This window comes from Harpia harpyja, chromosome Z, assembly GCF_026419915.1.
Source record: "Harpia harpyja isolate bHarHar1 chromosome Z, bHarHar1 primary haplotype, whole genome shotgun sequence".
Classification (NCBI taxonomy): Eukaryota; Metazoa; Chordata; class Aves; order Accipitriformes; family Accipitridae; genus Harpia; species Harpia harpyja.
The window spans coordinates 107,102,142-107,118,598 of NC_068969.1; the positions used below are offsets into that span (position 1 = coordinate 107,102,142).

The 16,457-nt window shown below is 43.7% G+C and overlaps 1 protein-coding gene across 1 annotated transcript in view; it reads right to left on the reverse strand.

Moving 5' to 3' along the window:
• The window catches only part of DNAI1 (dynein axonemal intermediate chain 1), a 149,451-nt gene that overhangs the window by 104,635 nt on the left and 28,359 nt on the right, over positions 1 to 16,457 (reverse strand). Inside the window, exons 10-12 of the mRNA XM_052778818.1 lie at positions 11,325 to 11,409; positions 10,404 to 10,521; positions 8,274 to 8,317 (exon numbers count right to left, since the gene is read on the reverse strand). Coding sequence (XP_052634778.1) covers positions 8,274 to 8,317; positions 10,404 to 10,521; positions 11,325 to 11,409 — 247 coding nt within the window. The remainder of the gene's footprint in view (positions 1 to 8,273; positions 8,318 to 10,403; positions 10,522 to 11,324; positions 11,410 to 16,457) is intronic.

The following is a 16,457-nucleotide window of genomic DNA, read 5'->3' on the forward strand; positions in this document are numbered from 1 at the left end:
AGCATCTTGAGGTAAGAACCACCCTCGGAAACCACCAGGGTACAGGGTGCCTAATAAATTTCCTTCCCTTGGAAGAAGCTGGATACGGGGTACCTTGGCCTATCCTATCAGGAGAGGGCTTCCAGGCCCTGATCCTGATAGGGGACTTCAACTAGCTGGACATCTGCTGGAAAAATGGCACAGTGAACTGCAAGCAGCCCAGGAAACTACTGAAGTGTGTTGAGGAAACTTCCTCATACAGGAGATGGAGAGCCCAACCAGAGGAGAGGCACTGCTGAACCTGTTGTTCACTAGTGTGGAAGAACTTACCGGAGAAGTCAAGATTGGAGGTAGCCTGGGCTGCAGCAATCATTGCCTGGTAGAATTCTCAAACTTGAGGAGTACAGGATGGGTAAAAAGTAGAGTCAGGACCCTAAACCTCAGAAAGGCAAATTTTTGGCTGTTTAGGGTGCTAGTGCCTGTGATCCCTTGGGAGAATACCCTCAGAGAAAAAGGAGCGAATGAGTGCTGGGAGATATTTAAAGACATTTTTCTTAGGGCACAAGAGCTCTAAATGCTGATGTGCAAGAAGTTGGGCAGGGGAGGCAGGAGGACAGCTTAGCTAAGTCAAGACCTCTTAGCCAAACCAAACCACAAACCTAAAATGCATAGGCAGTGGAGACAGGGATATACATCCTGGGGAGATTATCAGGATATGGCCTGAGATTGCAGGGAGGGGATCAGGAAAGCCAAGGCACACCTGGAGCTGAACTTGGCTAGGGACGTAACAAATAACAAGTGTCTCTTCAGGTACAAAAGACAACAAAGGAAGATGAAAGAAACTGTACCCCCCCTTGATGAGCGAAATGGAAGACCTGGCTACAACCAACATGAAGAAGGCTGAGGTACTCAACAATTTTTTTCCCTCAGTCTTCACCAGCAAGTGCTCTAGCCATGCTGTCCAATTCACAGAATCCAAAGGCAGAGACTGGGAGAATGAAGTACTGCCCACCATAGATCAGGCTTGAGACCATCTAAGGAACCTGAACATGCACAAGTCCATGGGACCTGACGAGATACATCTGAGGGTCCTGAGGGAACTGGTAGATGAAGTTGCTAAGCCACTATCCATCATATTTGAAAAGTCGTGGCAGACTGCTGAAGTACCCAGTGACTGGAAAAGGAGAAAGAAAATGCCCATTTTTGAAAAGGGAAAAAAGGAAGATCCAGGGAACTACAGGCCAGTCAGTCTCACCTTTGTGCCCAGTAAGATTATGGAGCAGATCCTCCTGGAAACTATGCGAAAGCACATGGAAAACAGAGAGGTGATTGGTGACAGCCAACATGGCTTCACTAAGGGCAAATGAGGCCTGACAGACTTGGTGGCCTTCTACGACAGGGTTACAGCATTGGTGCATAAGGGAAGAGCAACTGACATCATCTACCTGGACTTGTGCAAAGCATTTGATACTGTCCTGCACAACATCCTTGTCTCTAAAATGGAGAGACACGGATTTGACAGGTGGACCACTCAGTGGATAAGGAATTGGCTGGACGGTCACACTCCATGTTGTGGTCAACTACTTGATGCCCAGTGGAGACCAGTGACAAGTGGTGTCCCTCAGTGTTCTGTATTGGGACCAGTACTATTTCACACCTTTGTTGGGGACATGAACACTGGGATTGAGTGCCCCCTCAGCAAGTTTCTGGATGACACCAAGCTGAGTGGTGTGGTTGATACTCTAAAGGGAAGGGATGTCATCCAGAGGGACCTTGACAGGCTTGAGAGGTGGGGCTGAGCAAACTTCATGAAGTTCAACAGGGCCAAGCTCAAGGTCCTGCAAATGGGTTGGACCAATCCCAAGCACAAACACAGGCTGGGCAATGAGTGGATTGAGAGCAGCCCTGAGGAGAAGGACGTGGGGGTGTTGGTTGATGAGAAGCTCAACAAGACCCAGCAAGGTGTGCTTGCAGCCCAGAAAGCCAACCATATCCTGGGCTGCTTCAAAAGAAGTGTGGCCAGCAGGTCGAGGGAGGGGATTCTCCCCCTCTACTCTGCTCTCATGAGACCCCACCTGGAGTACTGCATTCAGCTCTGGGGCCCCCAGCATAAGAAAGACATGGACCTGCTCAAGCAGGTCCAGAGGAGGGCCACAAAGTTGATCAGGGGGATGAAGCACCTCCAATACAAAGACAGGTTGAGAGATATGGGGTTGTTTAGCCTGGAGAAGAGAAGGCTCCACAGAGACCTTCCAGCAGCCTTCCAGTACTTAAAGGGGGCCAACAGGAAAGATGAGGAGGGACTCCTTATCAGGGAATGTAGTGATAGGACGAGGGGTAACAGTTTTAAACTGAAAGAGGGTAGATTTAGATTAGATATGAGGAAGAAATTCTTCACTGTGAGGGTGGTGAGGCACTGGAACAGGTTGCCCAGAGAAGCTGTGGATGTCCCCTCCCTGGAAGTGTTCAAGGCCAGGCTGGATGAGGCTTTGAGCAACCTGGTCTAGTGGAAGGTGTCCCTGGCCATGGCAGGGGGATTGGAACTAGATGACCTTTAAGGTCCCTTCCAAACCAAACCATTCTATGATTCTATGATTCTGCAAATACTCATCACCAATTATGGTGTGTAGCAATAAATCCTCCTTTCAGTTTTCTGTACAGGATCAGATCCTGGCTGAGAAGCTGTTTGTAAGGTAAGAGAAGCACATTGTTTGACCATGCCAATCTTATTTGACATTCATCTTGTTATGTTTCTTCACTACCCTTTCTGGAGACAACGTTTTGTAGTGTCACCGAGGAGCTAGCTCCTTGAGGAGCTGTACTTCATACTTCAAGTGCTAAGTGCTCATAGAGCACTGAGGATTAATAGATTCAATTGACTTGAAGAGTGGCAGAACTGCTGAAGGACGAGACTTGCAGCAGAGCAAGCAACATCTACAAAGCATAGAGGTGAGCAGGAAGCTGCAGTACCTTGCTGCTAAAGCCACTTGGCTCATTTTCTCCTCTCCCTGTTCCCTCTGAAGCACCCTGAGCATGTCCCATTTGGGAATATCCTTATTGCAATGACCATCCATTAGCCTCAAGCAGTGGAGGGTGGTAAATAAGAGACTGCCCATGTTCATTGGGCAGTGCACTTTAGAAATGGGAAAATATAAGAGTGTCCAGTAAGCACACCCCATCTCCCTGTGTTTACCTGTCATTATGTCGTACGAGAGTGCAACACGAGCTGTCCTGTGATCTCAGTGTTCGGCTGTGACTCCTTAGCACCAGGGAGCTCAGGACATCTATTAAGTACCAGCCCATCTCTGGGAAAGCCCTGGCCCAGATTTTATACCTATTTAGTTCAGTCACAGAGTCATAACAACTCTTACTTTGGATGCAGTCCACCAGTATAAGGACCCTGTAATAGCATTGCTTGTGCTGATTTTACACAAGAAAGCTAGAGCAGTGTAGGCATCTTTATGCGGTCTACTTCTGTCTACATGAGGCCCCATTTCAGACCGAGCACTGTGAAGAACTGCATAGATACCTTTGCCAGATACCTCAGATTGCCAGTGCTTTGGGTGTGAGTCTGTACTCCACACACATCCTTGTGACTGGCAAGTTACATTCACTAAGTGCAAAGAAACAGTAGGATAAAATACATTTCCCATACAGGTACTGTTTTTCCCTACTCAACTCATGTGCTGTCAGATGGAGCTGCACATAAAAAGCCATCTCCAAAGGCTGTCAGAGGCACACTTGCTTCTGGAACATGAACTGAGGTGATTGCTAAGACCTGAGCTTGTATTCGTAGTGCCCCCATCAGCAAGGCAGAACAGAAGCCCAACACCCATTACAGCCTCTTTGAACCCAGCACTGCAAGCTGTCAGTCTAGCCAGAAACCCAGCAATCTCATTTATGCAAAAACAAAACAAGAAAGACAGCTCCTCCTGATGGGAATAAAAATTAATTCCAGCCAAGCAGCATAGATCCTGAATTGCAAATTACGATGACAATATTTCCTTGTTCAGAAGAGACTGTCTCATGCCAAAGAAACACCATTAGCATCAGAAACCCCATCCAAATAAATCACTGGTGAAAACTCCAGAAATAGGATACAAAAGCAGGGGAGAGGCTAGGCCCCTCTTTGTAAAGAACTCACCATGCTGGAGTGAAATGGACCTACAGTAAACAAGGGACCTTTTGTTTCAAAAAGTATACTTTGGGCAGTAGGACAAATGTATTACTTGTTTCTTGGCAGTGGTCCCAAACGCATGCTGCACAAAAGACTGGTGATGTAATTACGGCCACGGCAGACCCAAAGTTCTGGGTCCTGCTCCTGGCTCTACCGCAGATCCTGTGTGTCTCCAGGAGTGTTTCCTCCGACCAGGACTCATCTCACCTCACTTTAGCCATCTAAGAGACAGGCATCTAGGCTAGGTACTCTGCCTAGGCTCACTCTACAGTCCATGAGGAGAGACCAGCCCTTCCAGAGGGCTACGTCACTCCTTTCTTGGATACCAGGCTTATGGCAGGATGGATGGCCTCTGGATGTGCTGATCTCTCAGTGCTGACTAAAGGGGAAGCTTAGAGCAGAGACTCAGCTCCTAGCTGTTAGCTGGCTACAGCTGGCTGACATGAACTATGCCCTGTGTGTCTGCTATAAAAACGGGATAAGAAGTCTTCTGGATCTCTTGCACACTTACGTGGCAAGTCACTGACTTAGGGTCTGCCTTCCTCTGCATCTATGTATTGCCCTTGGCACAATGGACCCCGGCAGAATTAACAAAAGCAACAAATACTTCTGCACAACCCAGAAAGCACACGTCAGGGTCTTGCTTAGTGTAACAAGTTAGAACTGTCTGAACAGGCTAAATGGGGAGGTTACCATCCTTGAGCTTGCATCTCTCCTCCTGCGCCTGTGTGGCAGGGCAGTGGGAAGGCACTGCCCAATTCCTACACTTTTTGAGCACAGGGGCTGTGAGCTTAATAAGATTTTGCTGTGTTATACAAGGCGAGGAATATCCTGAGCACTTCTCACCATGATTTCTTTTGCAAAGGCTGATCCTAACTTGCCTTTTAGAATAGCTGCTGCCTGCTGAATGAAAGAGATTGTCAGGCCAATTTAGGCTTCTTGGCAAACTAACAGGAACATTTCCAGGGCTCAGATGAAGTGAACTTCAAGAGAAAAATGTCATTTTAAGAGGAAAATGAAATGTTGCAATATTGCAAGCAGAACACAATCCTTCCTAGTATAAATGAAGTCAACCCATCCAGTTTCATTGTCAGAGCACAGAGAAATACTTACGAATGACTATATGGGACCACAACAAAGGTCGCTGTAGCAAAGTATCTTATCTCCAAGAGTACTGAGTAGCAACTACTTAAATACTGTGAGAACCTCAGCAAATATAGGTCTATCCCCTTGTATCTACTCAGAGCTTACAGCAACTTGGAGTCATGAACTTACTAAATCAGATGGTTTGTCCTTCCAACAGCAAACTGGCCCTCCATGAATTTATCTAACCTGTTTTGAAACCATGTGTATCTCTGTCCTCCAGATCACAATGGAAGGAAGAAAAGTTCCACAATTTCATTATGTATCATATTTTTCTGTTTTAAATTTGTCTTAATCCTGCTACTCAATAATTTTATAAGGTCTCCCTCATCCTTGTGTTATGGGCAATAATGAACATTTGTCCCCTTTTCACTTTCCCCATTCCACTCAGGATTCTACAGACCCATACCAAGTCCCTCTACCTTGCCTGTTATAAGAGTCATAGTCTATTTATGCTCTCTGATCAAAAGTCATTATATATATTTCTGTTCATCCTTGCTACCCTTTTCTGGACCTTTTTGACTCCTTCCACAGTCTAACACATTCTTCGGAGTTCACAGCCAGAACTGCACACAGTAATCAAGATGTTAGTTTAACTCGAACCTTGCTTTGTTCTCTTTTTAGTTTTCTATTGTTGTTCCTACTGCTGCTTTATATGTAGTTTTCTATTTTGTTTCCACTGTATCCAGAATTTTTGTTTTCTTTTTCTTTCATAGTAACTCCCATCATTTTTTGTTTTGCCTTTTTGACTATTGCTGAGCACTACCAAGTGTTTTAAAAGAAATACATACTTGAATGACTTCAAGATCACTTTCCTGAATAACAGCAATCTCCTTGGAGCCCAGTGCTGGGCTTTTTATACCACATGCACTATATTTCTCACCAGTGAATTTCATTAGTCATTTTATCACAGCTGAGAGCCTTCAGTGTTCATTCAAAAAGAAGGTGTTCCCTTAAAATAAATACCAGATGACTTGCCTTGGTAGTTCAGAATACTCACAAGAGATTCTAACTTTTTCAGCACAAAGAACGTTAGCAAAAATGTCCACCTGTAATGTGCAAGCACATATAGATCAACTGAAATGGCTGGTGGGCAAAGATGTAGCTACTGGTAAGGTCCTCTCTTTGGCTCCCCCATTCTCTGTCCTCCACAAAGAATTCCTATGGTTGTGGTATTTAGGGTAAAAATTTTAGTGCCTAATCATGCTACCTGCAATTCTCAACCACTAGTTACCTGTAGCACCATGACTGATCTTTATTTCAAACCAGATGGAGAATTATTAGTGCCCTACAGAAGAGTCAGATTTTACTTAAATAAATAAAATACTAATACTCAGAGAAAAAGGACAACTCTCTGGCTAGAGACAGTGGGGAGACTTACTGGGTCAAAACACCTAGTCCTTCTGTGAAATCTAATGACTGTAGTCTGACTGTTCTGTAGTCCGTCCTCTTCTTGCAGCAAGGAGAAGGCTCTGCTGCCTTTGCGATACTGTTCTTTTCTCAGCCCCTCTCTGTTTTGTGTCAGAGTTAATGGTAAGACCTGGGGGGACATCTTCGCAAGGAGCAGATGCCCTGGAGATGTGCAGGTGAGGTAATGCTGTGATCTTCACAAGCTCTGACTAAAAGCCAACGGAGACTTAAAATAGTTTGGGATTTCAGTCATTTGTCTGTATTCCCCTGTTAATTAGCAACACCCATCTGATGTAAAGCTGAGACTTTAAGGTCACTGTTCACTACATGAGAATGCCAGCAACATGACTCTACAGCAGCTACTAACAGTGGAGAAAAGTAGAGTCCTGGCGAGTTCCAGAAGCACTTTCAGGGGATTTGAACAATTTATTGAGTAGTCTGCTGAGAAGATAACATTGAGGAGCCAACACTACATGGGCAAGAAAGACCCCAGGAAAACTTGCCTCACAAATGGTCTCCTCCCTTTGGGAACTTCTCTGGGAAGCAGTGGTCCTTGGGGGAGCTACCAGAACACTGTCCCCTGCCTAAGAATCTATTCATGACAATCAGCACTTCAGGTAGAGCTAGAAAGTAGAAGACAGTGAGAGAATGGAAGTGAGAATGTTTATTCACAGTGACATTACTATCCCATCTACATAGGAGTAAAGGGGGAGCGTGAAGACAAGAATTCAGAATACAGCAGTCAGTGTGTCTGCAAGCAACAAGAGATACTGAGCAGGAGGAAATGCAAGTTTGTTGATATAGATTCCCATGCTGTTAAAAAAAAAAATATATATGTATATATAAACTAAGCAGGTAGGTAGATGTAATGCATACAGCAAAACAACAAAGAAAAAGGTGAGAAAACATCAACTTGTTAGAATTCTTTTCCATTTCCTCAACATGAGAGCAGTAATACTGGATAGAGATTAATACGGAGTAACACAGCAACCCCTGAACCTTATGTTCATTGCTACTCAAAATTATGCCATGTCCAATCCCAGACACTATAGCAGGGAAAGTGCCTTTTCACAATATCTAGGCCTGGTGTGCCCCAATGGAGAGCTTATCCTCTCAGACACCCCCGGAAGTTGTCTCCTAACAAGAAAGCAATGAGTTTACACTTAGAGAAGGCTCTCATGATTAGCTTCTGGCAAGACATAACATATCTGGTCTTTCAGCAATTAGAAGGGCAGGAACAGAGAAATCAAAGCCCACCAAGTAATACAAAAAGGATTAAGTGGTGCTTCTAGAGGCAAGTCCTTGACCAAAGGGAGAGTCAGCATTGTCGTAAGCCAAAAGCCCTGGCTAACACTGCCTATGCCTATACATTTCTGAATGTTTATGTCATGGAATGTAAAGGCCTAATTCCTACCTTGAGTTAAATCTCAATTTACTGCTTTGAAGTTAGGTGAGTCCTTGCTATGAGATGCAATCCATGCCCCAGAGCTTTATATGATTTGATCTCAGTGCACCTATTAAATATTTTCTCTCTCTCAATGATTCTTTTGCATTTGTTACTTACAAGAGCCATACCCCACTGCAAATAGGTCCTTGTACTTTGGATTCCTACAATGAGAAAATATATGTAAGAATGCATTTATTATTAACCATATAGTTCCAAAGAAATGCACAGCCTTTCACACATTAATATCGGAGCCCATTCTCACAGGACTGCATACAGTCTGAGGGCTTGACCCTTTGAACATATGCACTAGTAAAGTTTGTGTATGAGTAATTCTTCCAGACTCAAAATGCATAAAAAAATAGAACATCAGAAGACCACAGCAGTACATGAAAAGCATAAAAAGGGCACAGACAGACATGATGTCAATCTCCAGCACTTCTTGTCTTATCCATTTCATAATCACATAAAATTTACTTTTTAAAATGAGGTCTTTGAGGAAAGGGAAAAAGGCAGGAATGTGTTGGTTTCCATCTTTCAAGGGCAAGAATAAAGGAGTTTCTAAACCACAACAGAATAAAACCCAATAAACTTACTTTCCCTACCTGTTATTCAATAATGAGGGATGCTTCAAGAAACAGCTATCAGTTCATTAATTCATGATCATTCCCAGAGACCAGGAAGGGAAATGCCCTTCTGATCCAGTTGGTGAGCAGTGTATTTGCTGAGGCATACTGACTATGAGCAATTAGCCATCCTACTATGTCTTCTAAAGTCCCTTTATTTGAAAAATACCTACCTTCTTTACAACTTCTGCTGTGTGTGGACAGTTACTGTAGGGTTTACATGGGACAAAGGTCAGTACTGTTGCTGTCCCTCAGCTCACACAGCACAACCAGTGGTTAACAATTCTGTGAAATGAATGTATGTGAAAATTACCTAATGAGTGTTTTCTCTGACTTGCTACCTTTAATTGATAAAATAAAACCTCTTCTTTTTCACTTGGGCTGATGCCTGGGCATCCTAATGCTCTTGCTCTATCCACTAAATGCACCATCACTGCTAACAAGGCGAGAATAAAAATTAAATTAGAAAAGCTTATTACATAAGGCAATTTGGAGTCATTCTTCCAATTTCAGGGCCATCTTTCTGTTATCATTTCCTGGAGACAAGAATAATAGCATCACAAACTACTGATAAAAGATGCCTTTTCTCCCAATTTTACATCTCATTTTACTGTTATCTTGTAATTCTCACACAACTGCATCCTTGATATTCTGTTAAAGCATAATTACTGCAGTGGCTTGAAAGGACAGAAGACTGCAATCCTGCTCTGTCTCTCCAAAGATCCTCTTTGGCAAGACACAGATGTGTTCGCACTACCCCACAAACAAGTGAGAGGAGGCCTAGCTGCAGGGGAGCACAAGGCAGGAGCTGACTATGTATGTCTCATGCTCAGTGCATGAGCCAAGCCAGTTCTGGGGAGGGTCAAGCACGTTAAAAGGTAAAAGGACTCATTCAGGTTGGTGATGAGTGTTTTTTCATGGTAATAACCATGGTGATAACATCTCAGAAAAAGAGAGTTGATTTGAAAGTATCAGTGATCATTTTTGGACTGACCAGGAATAAATATGCAAAAGTGGACTGCAGGGCAAATGCCCACTAAACTGAACTGTGTAAAATCCCAGTACACAAATACCACTGTTGTCTGGGCAGCAATTGAATATGTACTGTGCATAAAGGTCTTGTCTGGTATCAGTGCCTCAGCATCTTATAGTTTATGATGCTGCCTGTCTAGCATATGTAATTTTTGCATTTGCCTTTCTGCTGCTTTAATTCTTCTGTGTTGATACTTGTAAAAAATATAGTTGTTATCCCTTCTCCTTCCCTGGGTTTCTCAGGATTGATTCCTACAACATATTGTCCAAAGATATGACATGTCTATCCCAGCTTTCCCAAGAAGGGACTCTTCTTTGCTCTGCTAACTTCACTCCCTTTGCCCTGGTGCTGCACAGAACCTGCTGTATCTTCACCTTTTGCCGAATGGCACAAGCCTGGCACATTCAGCCTTACACAAGGTGCTTTGCAATCAGAAGCATCAGGCATATTTAGGCGCTGCCAAAGCAGCTGACTGTCATTATTCGAAACAGTGTTCCCAGAAAAACCAGCCCTGCCTTGTCAGGTGCCACGACATTCAATTCCACTCCCCTGCGGAACAGCCAAAAGTAAGTTTGTAATAAAGAGACTTACCAGGAGATGGCAGTAACTGCAAGCCTCTTGGTCTTTTCATACTGGAACTTCCAGAGCGGGAGGAGGGTTCCTTGCTGGTCTCTGTATTCATCCGAGGCATCCTCAAAATATTTAAAATCTAAAATGAAAAAAATCAAGGAAAAGGTCCCCGTGTATAAAGCGGAAATAAATCAGCACGGTGCAGTGCCAGGGAAGCTTTAAAAAACACTCTGTTGTCCTCACAGCCTCTGCACAACCCGACTGTTAGTATAAAAACTGTCTCAGTCCTTAAGTCTCAACTCCAAACCAGCATGTACACCCTGTAAATGCATTTTACCAAGCACCAAGTCCTCACACGAAAAAAAGCTGATGATCTAAAAGCAGACAAAGGATGAACAAGAAAGCAGAAGCGAAATGCAAGGAGTGACCTCAGGCCACTCCCAGGGCTAGATGTGACCTTTCAGGAGGGACCTGAGCAGAGACAGCAAAACCCTTGCAAAATAATATTGAGACTGAGCATGTCAATGTGGCTGGGACCTGTATGCCAGCAGACAGCTGCTCGGCACTGGCTGCTGTCACCAGCACCTGCATCCAGGAGTGAAGTACCTGCTGAAGGAGGGAAGTGCTGCAGGGAGGGCAATGCTGACCAGACCTGCTGTCCGCAGCCAGCTCAGAGGAGGGCTGATGTGGCATGCCCTTTGCATGCCCACGCTCTGCTGTACTGTTTGGCTGGTGTGAGTCAGCAGGTTCCTAGCCCTGGTCATTTTAGCTCTGTTTCTCTATTCTATTCTATTCTATTCTATTCTATTCTATTCTATTCTATTCTATTCTATTCTATTCTATCCTATCCTATCCTATCCTATCCTACCCTTGCTACAGCTGTAGCCACTCATCTGCAGGACTTCTGGCTTGAGTTAGAAGCATGTCCCAGCAGGGCCATACCTTGTGCAATGTCATCAAATGTGTTCTGATTCACCATCCGCTCCATTATTTTAGCAGCCTTTGAGATCTTGGTTATATCATCACTCTGTTGAAAAGAAAAACAAGGAAGAGAAAATGTATTTCCCATCTGTTTACAGGTCCTTCAGACCTTGTGTGACTGAAAAACTTGAGTCCTTTGATCCTGAACACAGGATAACTTGAAGCTCCTCACACTAGCATCTAATGATAAGGGCGCTTGAATTAAGGCAATGACTTTATTATAAGTTTAGCAAGATGCCATCCACAGCTGAGCTGCAGTAACTTCATTGTTTGTTCCTGATTTAGCTCAGTTGGAAGGTACTTATCTGTGAAGGCAGTTAGAGTCTTGTCTTCCTCAACTCATTCAGGTTACCTCATGATGGGATGAGCTAAAAGCACACACATGATCCTTCCCCCATCTCACTTGGTAATAGTTCATTAGCTTCAGTAATGAAATCATAGATGCTTGATCATGCATGAGCATCCTCTCGTCTCTACCTGGAGAGCTTTATGGTCTTGTGTTAAGTAAAGATCACAGGATTTAGGAGTCCTTCAGTCAATCACTGGGTAATTTCAACTTGATGCATTCACAGATCCATAAGCTCATACAATATATAAGCAACATGCAAAGGGCAATTTGCTGACCAGCTCTTGTGTAAATTGTTTTGACAATGTGGAAAATCACATCCTCCTGGCCAGGGAACACCACAAGTGGGCATGCCTGTGTATGTAAGGTATGCAGATATACCTGCATGTATGCAAGTATTGGAAACCTTTAGAGAAGTGGCATCTTGCAAGGCCAGCAGTCCCTAGGTAACTGTATCAGTAATATCATGTAAGGCTAAGATTGCCTAGGAAACTATACCAGAAATAGCAAACTTGGGTATGGACACAGCAAAAATGTGACCAATGGGGAAAAACTAATTAGAGACAGGTTGTTGATATGGAAGGAGACAAGGGTGGAGAAAGGGAACAATCCAGGTGGATGGGGGAAGCAGCAGCATGGACAAATGGAGAAAAGAGCATAACAGGGGCTGTTTGACTGTCAGCAGGTGGCTGGTTGGTATGCTTGTCTGACAGAACCCTATGCCTGATCACCAGAGTCTTATAACCATCTTCTTACTAAAATCTGTTCCTAGCTATTTTTTTGTGTGAGTGTGCTCTCTATCTTCTGTGTGTGTTTGTGATCACTAGCAAAATCCAAACTGGATAAACTGGCAAGTAGGAAAAGAAGCCTGGGTGCCAGCAACTGAAAGGACAGAGCTTAAAAGTCCCCAGACTGTGTTGGGCCATGAGATGGATGACAGCACAGCTCTGTGCAATGATGCCAAGGCATATGCAAAGTGCTCTGAGAGCATGCTGCTCCAGGGATCTGAATCCCCATCTACTACCGCTGCCCCAAAGCCCCATCAGTGTTTCAAAGCCTTTCATCTTCAAACCCCTGCTAGGGACTGATGGCTGCCAGCACAGCATGATTTCCTCCACAGTGACAACACTGAAAAGAAACTTGTCATCCTTGACACAGGTCAGAGAGTGCCCTGAGCATGAAAAGAAAAAGTGAAATGACTTGCCAAAACTACACCACACAGTCACAGTCAGAACCAAGAACATGACTTCAGATTATGTGGTGTCCCAGCCCTCTGCTTCTTTCTTGGGCTCTGCACAGACTCAAGGGAGATGGAAAGTCTTGCTTCAAAGAGCATGAAACTCAAAGGACTACACAAAGATGACAGCACAAAGGAAAAAAAAAAACAATTCTATAATCTGCAACATTTTTTATAAATCCATAATTTGCCTACACCTTCAGTAACTGTGCAGTTGTCTTCTCCCATCTCAGAATGGATGAAGTAGAACTTGGAATCAAGTTCAGAGAAGGGCAACAAGGATCGTCCAAGTCTGGAATGGTTTCTGTACTAGGAAAAACTGAGTAGGCTGGGACTTGCCAGTCTGGAGAAGAGATGGCTTGGGAAGACATGAGACAGCTCTATGAAACCCTAAATGGCCCAGAGAGGATGGACAGGGACTGACTGTTCACTGTCTCTTCTGATACAAAAAGTAGGGGTGTCATGTGAAGCTAGTGGAAGTCAAGTTCAGAATAAACAAAAGGAGGTGACTCTTACAGAAGGATGGACACATGTGCAACTCCTTGGCAAAGGTTGTAGTTGCAAGGATTTTACATGGTTTCAAGGAAGACTGAACAAGCACTTCCATCTGCATACCAAAGCACATCAGGCTTAGGAAATAGCTGAAAATAGTTGAAGGCTGGAAGAATATTTGGGACTGGGGTATACTCTTGCTGAGTTCTTACCCTTCCTTACACATTCACTTGTGGTTAGAGCCTTGATCTGAATCAGTGTGGCCACTCTCATGTCCTTCAGGTTTTTGCTGGGTCTGTGGAAGGACTTCTTGAGAACAGCACAAAGAATTTACTGTCATGTTCAGAATTTAAGAAAGTGCGGGAAAAGATGTTTTCAAATTTTAACACAGTATGATATTCCTTAGACATTAGGAGTTCATAAGTATTAAGAGAAGTTAAAGAGGGAGAGAAAGAGGATGCTTGAAACATCTCAAGTAGAAATCAATACTCTCAATTGCTGGGATTTCACTCTTATGACTTTAAGTTGCCGTTATTGCTTCTGCCACTGTAAGACCTGTCTTTCTTTAAAACACTTCCTAAAAAAAACCAATTCAGCTTTGTTAGCACTTGTCCAGCAATATTGGGATCATGACTATAAAAATGTCATTGGCTGCCACCAGCATATTGCTCTGAGTAAGCTTAACTGACAGAGGTTAAATGTTGAAAAGTTTACAGTTTGATTTAGAAAAAGAGAAGCGCAGTAAACACTTTTGTCTCCAACATTGTAAAGGTCATAGTTATGAGGTATAAAGAACAGATCCCCTGGAGTCTTGCTGGTTCATCAGGCATGTTAGCTTCCATCCACCTATTATGCAGGCAAAAATTTCCCTTGTGTTTTAACATGTACCTGCTGCTGGAAGGAGCTGGGGAAGAATGGCAGTGCCGTACTCTACAGACATGAGCAGGATCACAGTTCCTGTTCTCTTACACATCCAAGGAAACTTGCACTACAAGCATTCTGAATTTCCAACCTGAGACATCATTCTGGACTGAAGATCAGAAGATAAGGCTTACTTTATGTGTTCACAAAGGTGAATATTAGATCCTGTCTCTTCTATGATGACACCAAGCTGAGTGGTGTGGTTGATACTCTAAAGGGAAGGGATGTCATCCAGAGGGACCTTGACAGGCTTGAGAGGTGGGGCTGAGCAAACTTCATGAAGTTCAACAGGGCCAAGCTCAAGGTCCTGCAAATGGGTTGGACCAATCCCAAGCACAAACACAGGCTGGGCAATGAGTGGATTGAGAGCAGCCCTGAGGAGAAGGACGTGGGGGTGTTGGTTGATGAGAAGCTCAACAAGACCCAGCAAGGTGTGCTTGCAGCCCAGAAAGCCAACCATATCCTGGGCTGCATCAAAAGAAGTGTGGCCAGCAGGTCGAGGGAGGGGATTCTCCCCCTCTACTCTGCTCTCATGAGACCCCACCTGGAGTACTGCATTCAGCTCTGGGGCCCCCAGCATAAGAAAGACATGGACCTGCTCAAGCAGGTCCAGAGGAGGGCCACAAAGTTGATCAGGGGGATGAAGCACCTCCAATACAAAGACAGGTTGAGAGATATGGGGTTGTTTAGCCTGGAGAAGAGAAGGCTCCACAGAGACCTTCCAGCAGCCTTCCAGTACTTAAAGGGGGCCAACAGGAAAGATGAGGAGGGACTCCTTATCAGGGAATGTAGTGATAGGACGAGGGGTAACAGTTTTAAACTGAAAGAGGGTAGATTTAGATTAGATATGAGGAAGAAATTCTTCACTGTGAGGGTGGTGAGGCACTGGAACAGGTTGCCCAGAGAAGCTGTGGATGTCCCCTCCCTGGAAGTGTTCAAGGCCAGGCTGGATGAGGCTTTGAGCAACCTGGTCTAGTGGAAGGTGTCCCTGGCCATGGCAGGGTGGTTGAAGTAAATGACCTTTAAGGTTCCTTCCAATCCAAACCATTCATGATTCTAGATTCTATAATTTTATATTTTTTTGTCAGTAGAAAGTAGGCTTTAAACAAAAAAAAACCCTGCAAAAATACAGAAACAATGTTTTATTTAATGGAATTTTTCCTTCAGTGCAGGAAACTGTCCAGGTGAATAGAAAGAGCTTTAAGTCAGCTTTCGTGTTAGGTAGCTATGCTGTTAGCAATGCAGCCATGAATAACTACATTTTTGACATTAAACTGGATCACAGTAAGTTATTTTCTCATTGGATCCTGTCCTATTTCAGGTTTGATTTATTCTGTATGTTACTGAAATAAATCTTCAGTGGAAGTGACAGGTCTAATTTATCTTTTTTTTTAAAGATCTGTTTGAAACTCATTTCTTTGTTGTAGGTCAACTCTGGGCTAGCTAGCCAAATGTAATGAGAGCTCATCAGCTAACAAATTTGTTCTGTTTATTTCTGTGCATAAATTATTTTTAGAACAGCAATAATGTTAATTGAATCATATGTAAGATGGATAATGGGCTAGTACTTTGAAAATAAATCTCTTAGTCTTGCTCTACTATTCATTAACACTAATTGCTCCACATTTGCCTCTCAGCAGCTGGCCAGTTGCAATGCATAACTCCAGTAAACTGAAGCATGAAAAAAGGCTTCTGCTGTGTATAACTGCATATCTGGAAGGCAAACCCCACCCTAAAACCAGTGCAGTAACTGCTCATACCTCTGGTAATACAAATACTGCGACTAGAAGAACTCCTGGCTTGCAAATTAAAAAGCACAGTACAGGGGTGTTGTCAACTGTTGCCCAGCCAACATCTCCATGTACTGCAAACACCCACTGCAAATCCCAAATAAAGTCCCCATGTTGAATCCTGTCAAGTAGTTACTAATGTCCAGAATTATACTTGTGTGTTCATTTTCACTCTTTGCTTTTAATTCTGATACGCTGTAAACAGTAGATTAAAGACAAGGGAGTCAGTAACAACTCATCCACTCCTAGGGATGACTGGGAACAGGTGAAAAATAATGTGAAGGTTAATTGCATTGGAATTTCAGCAG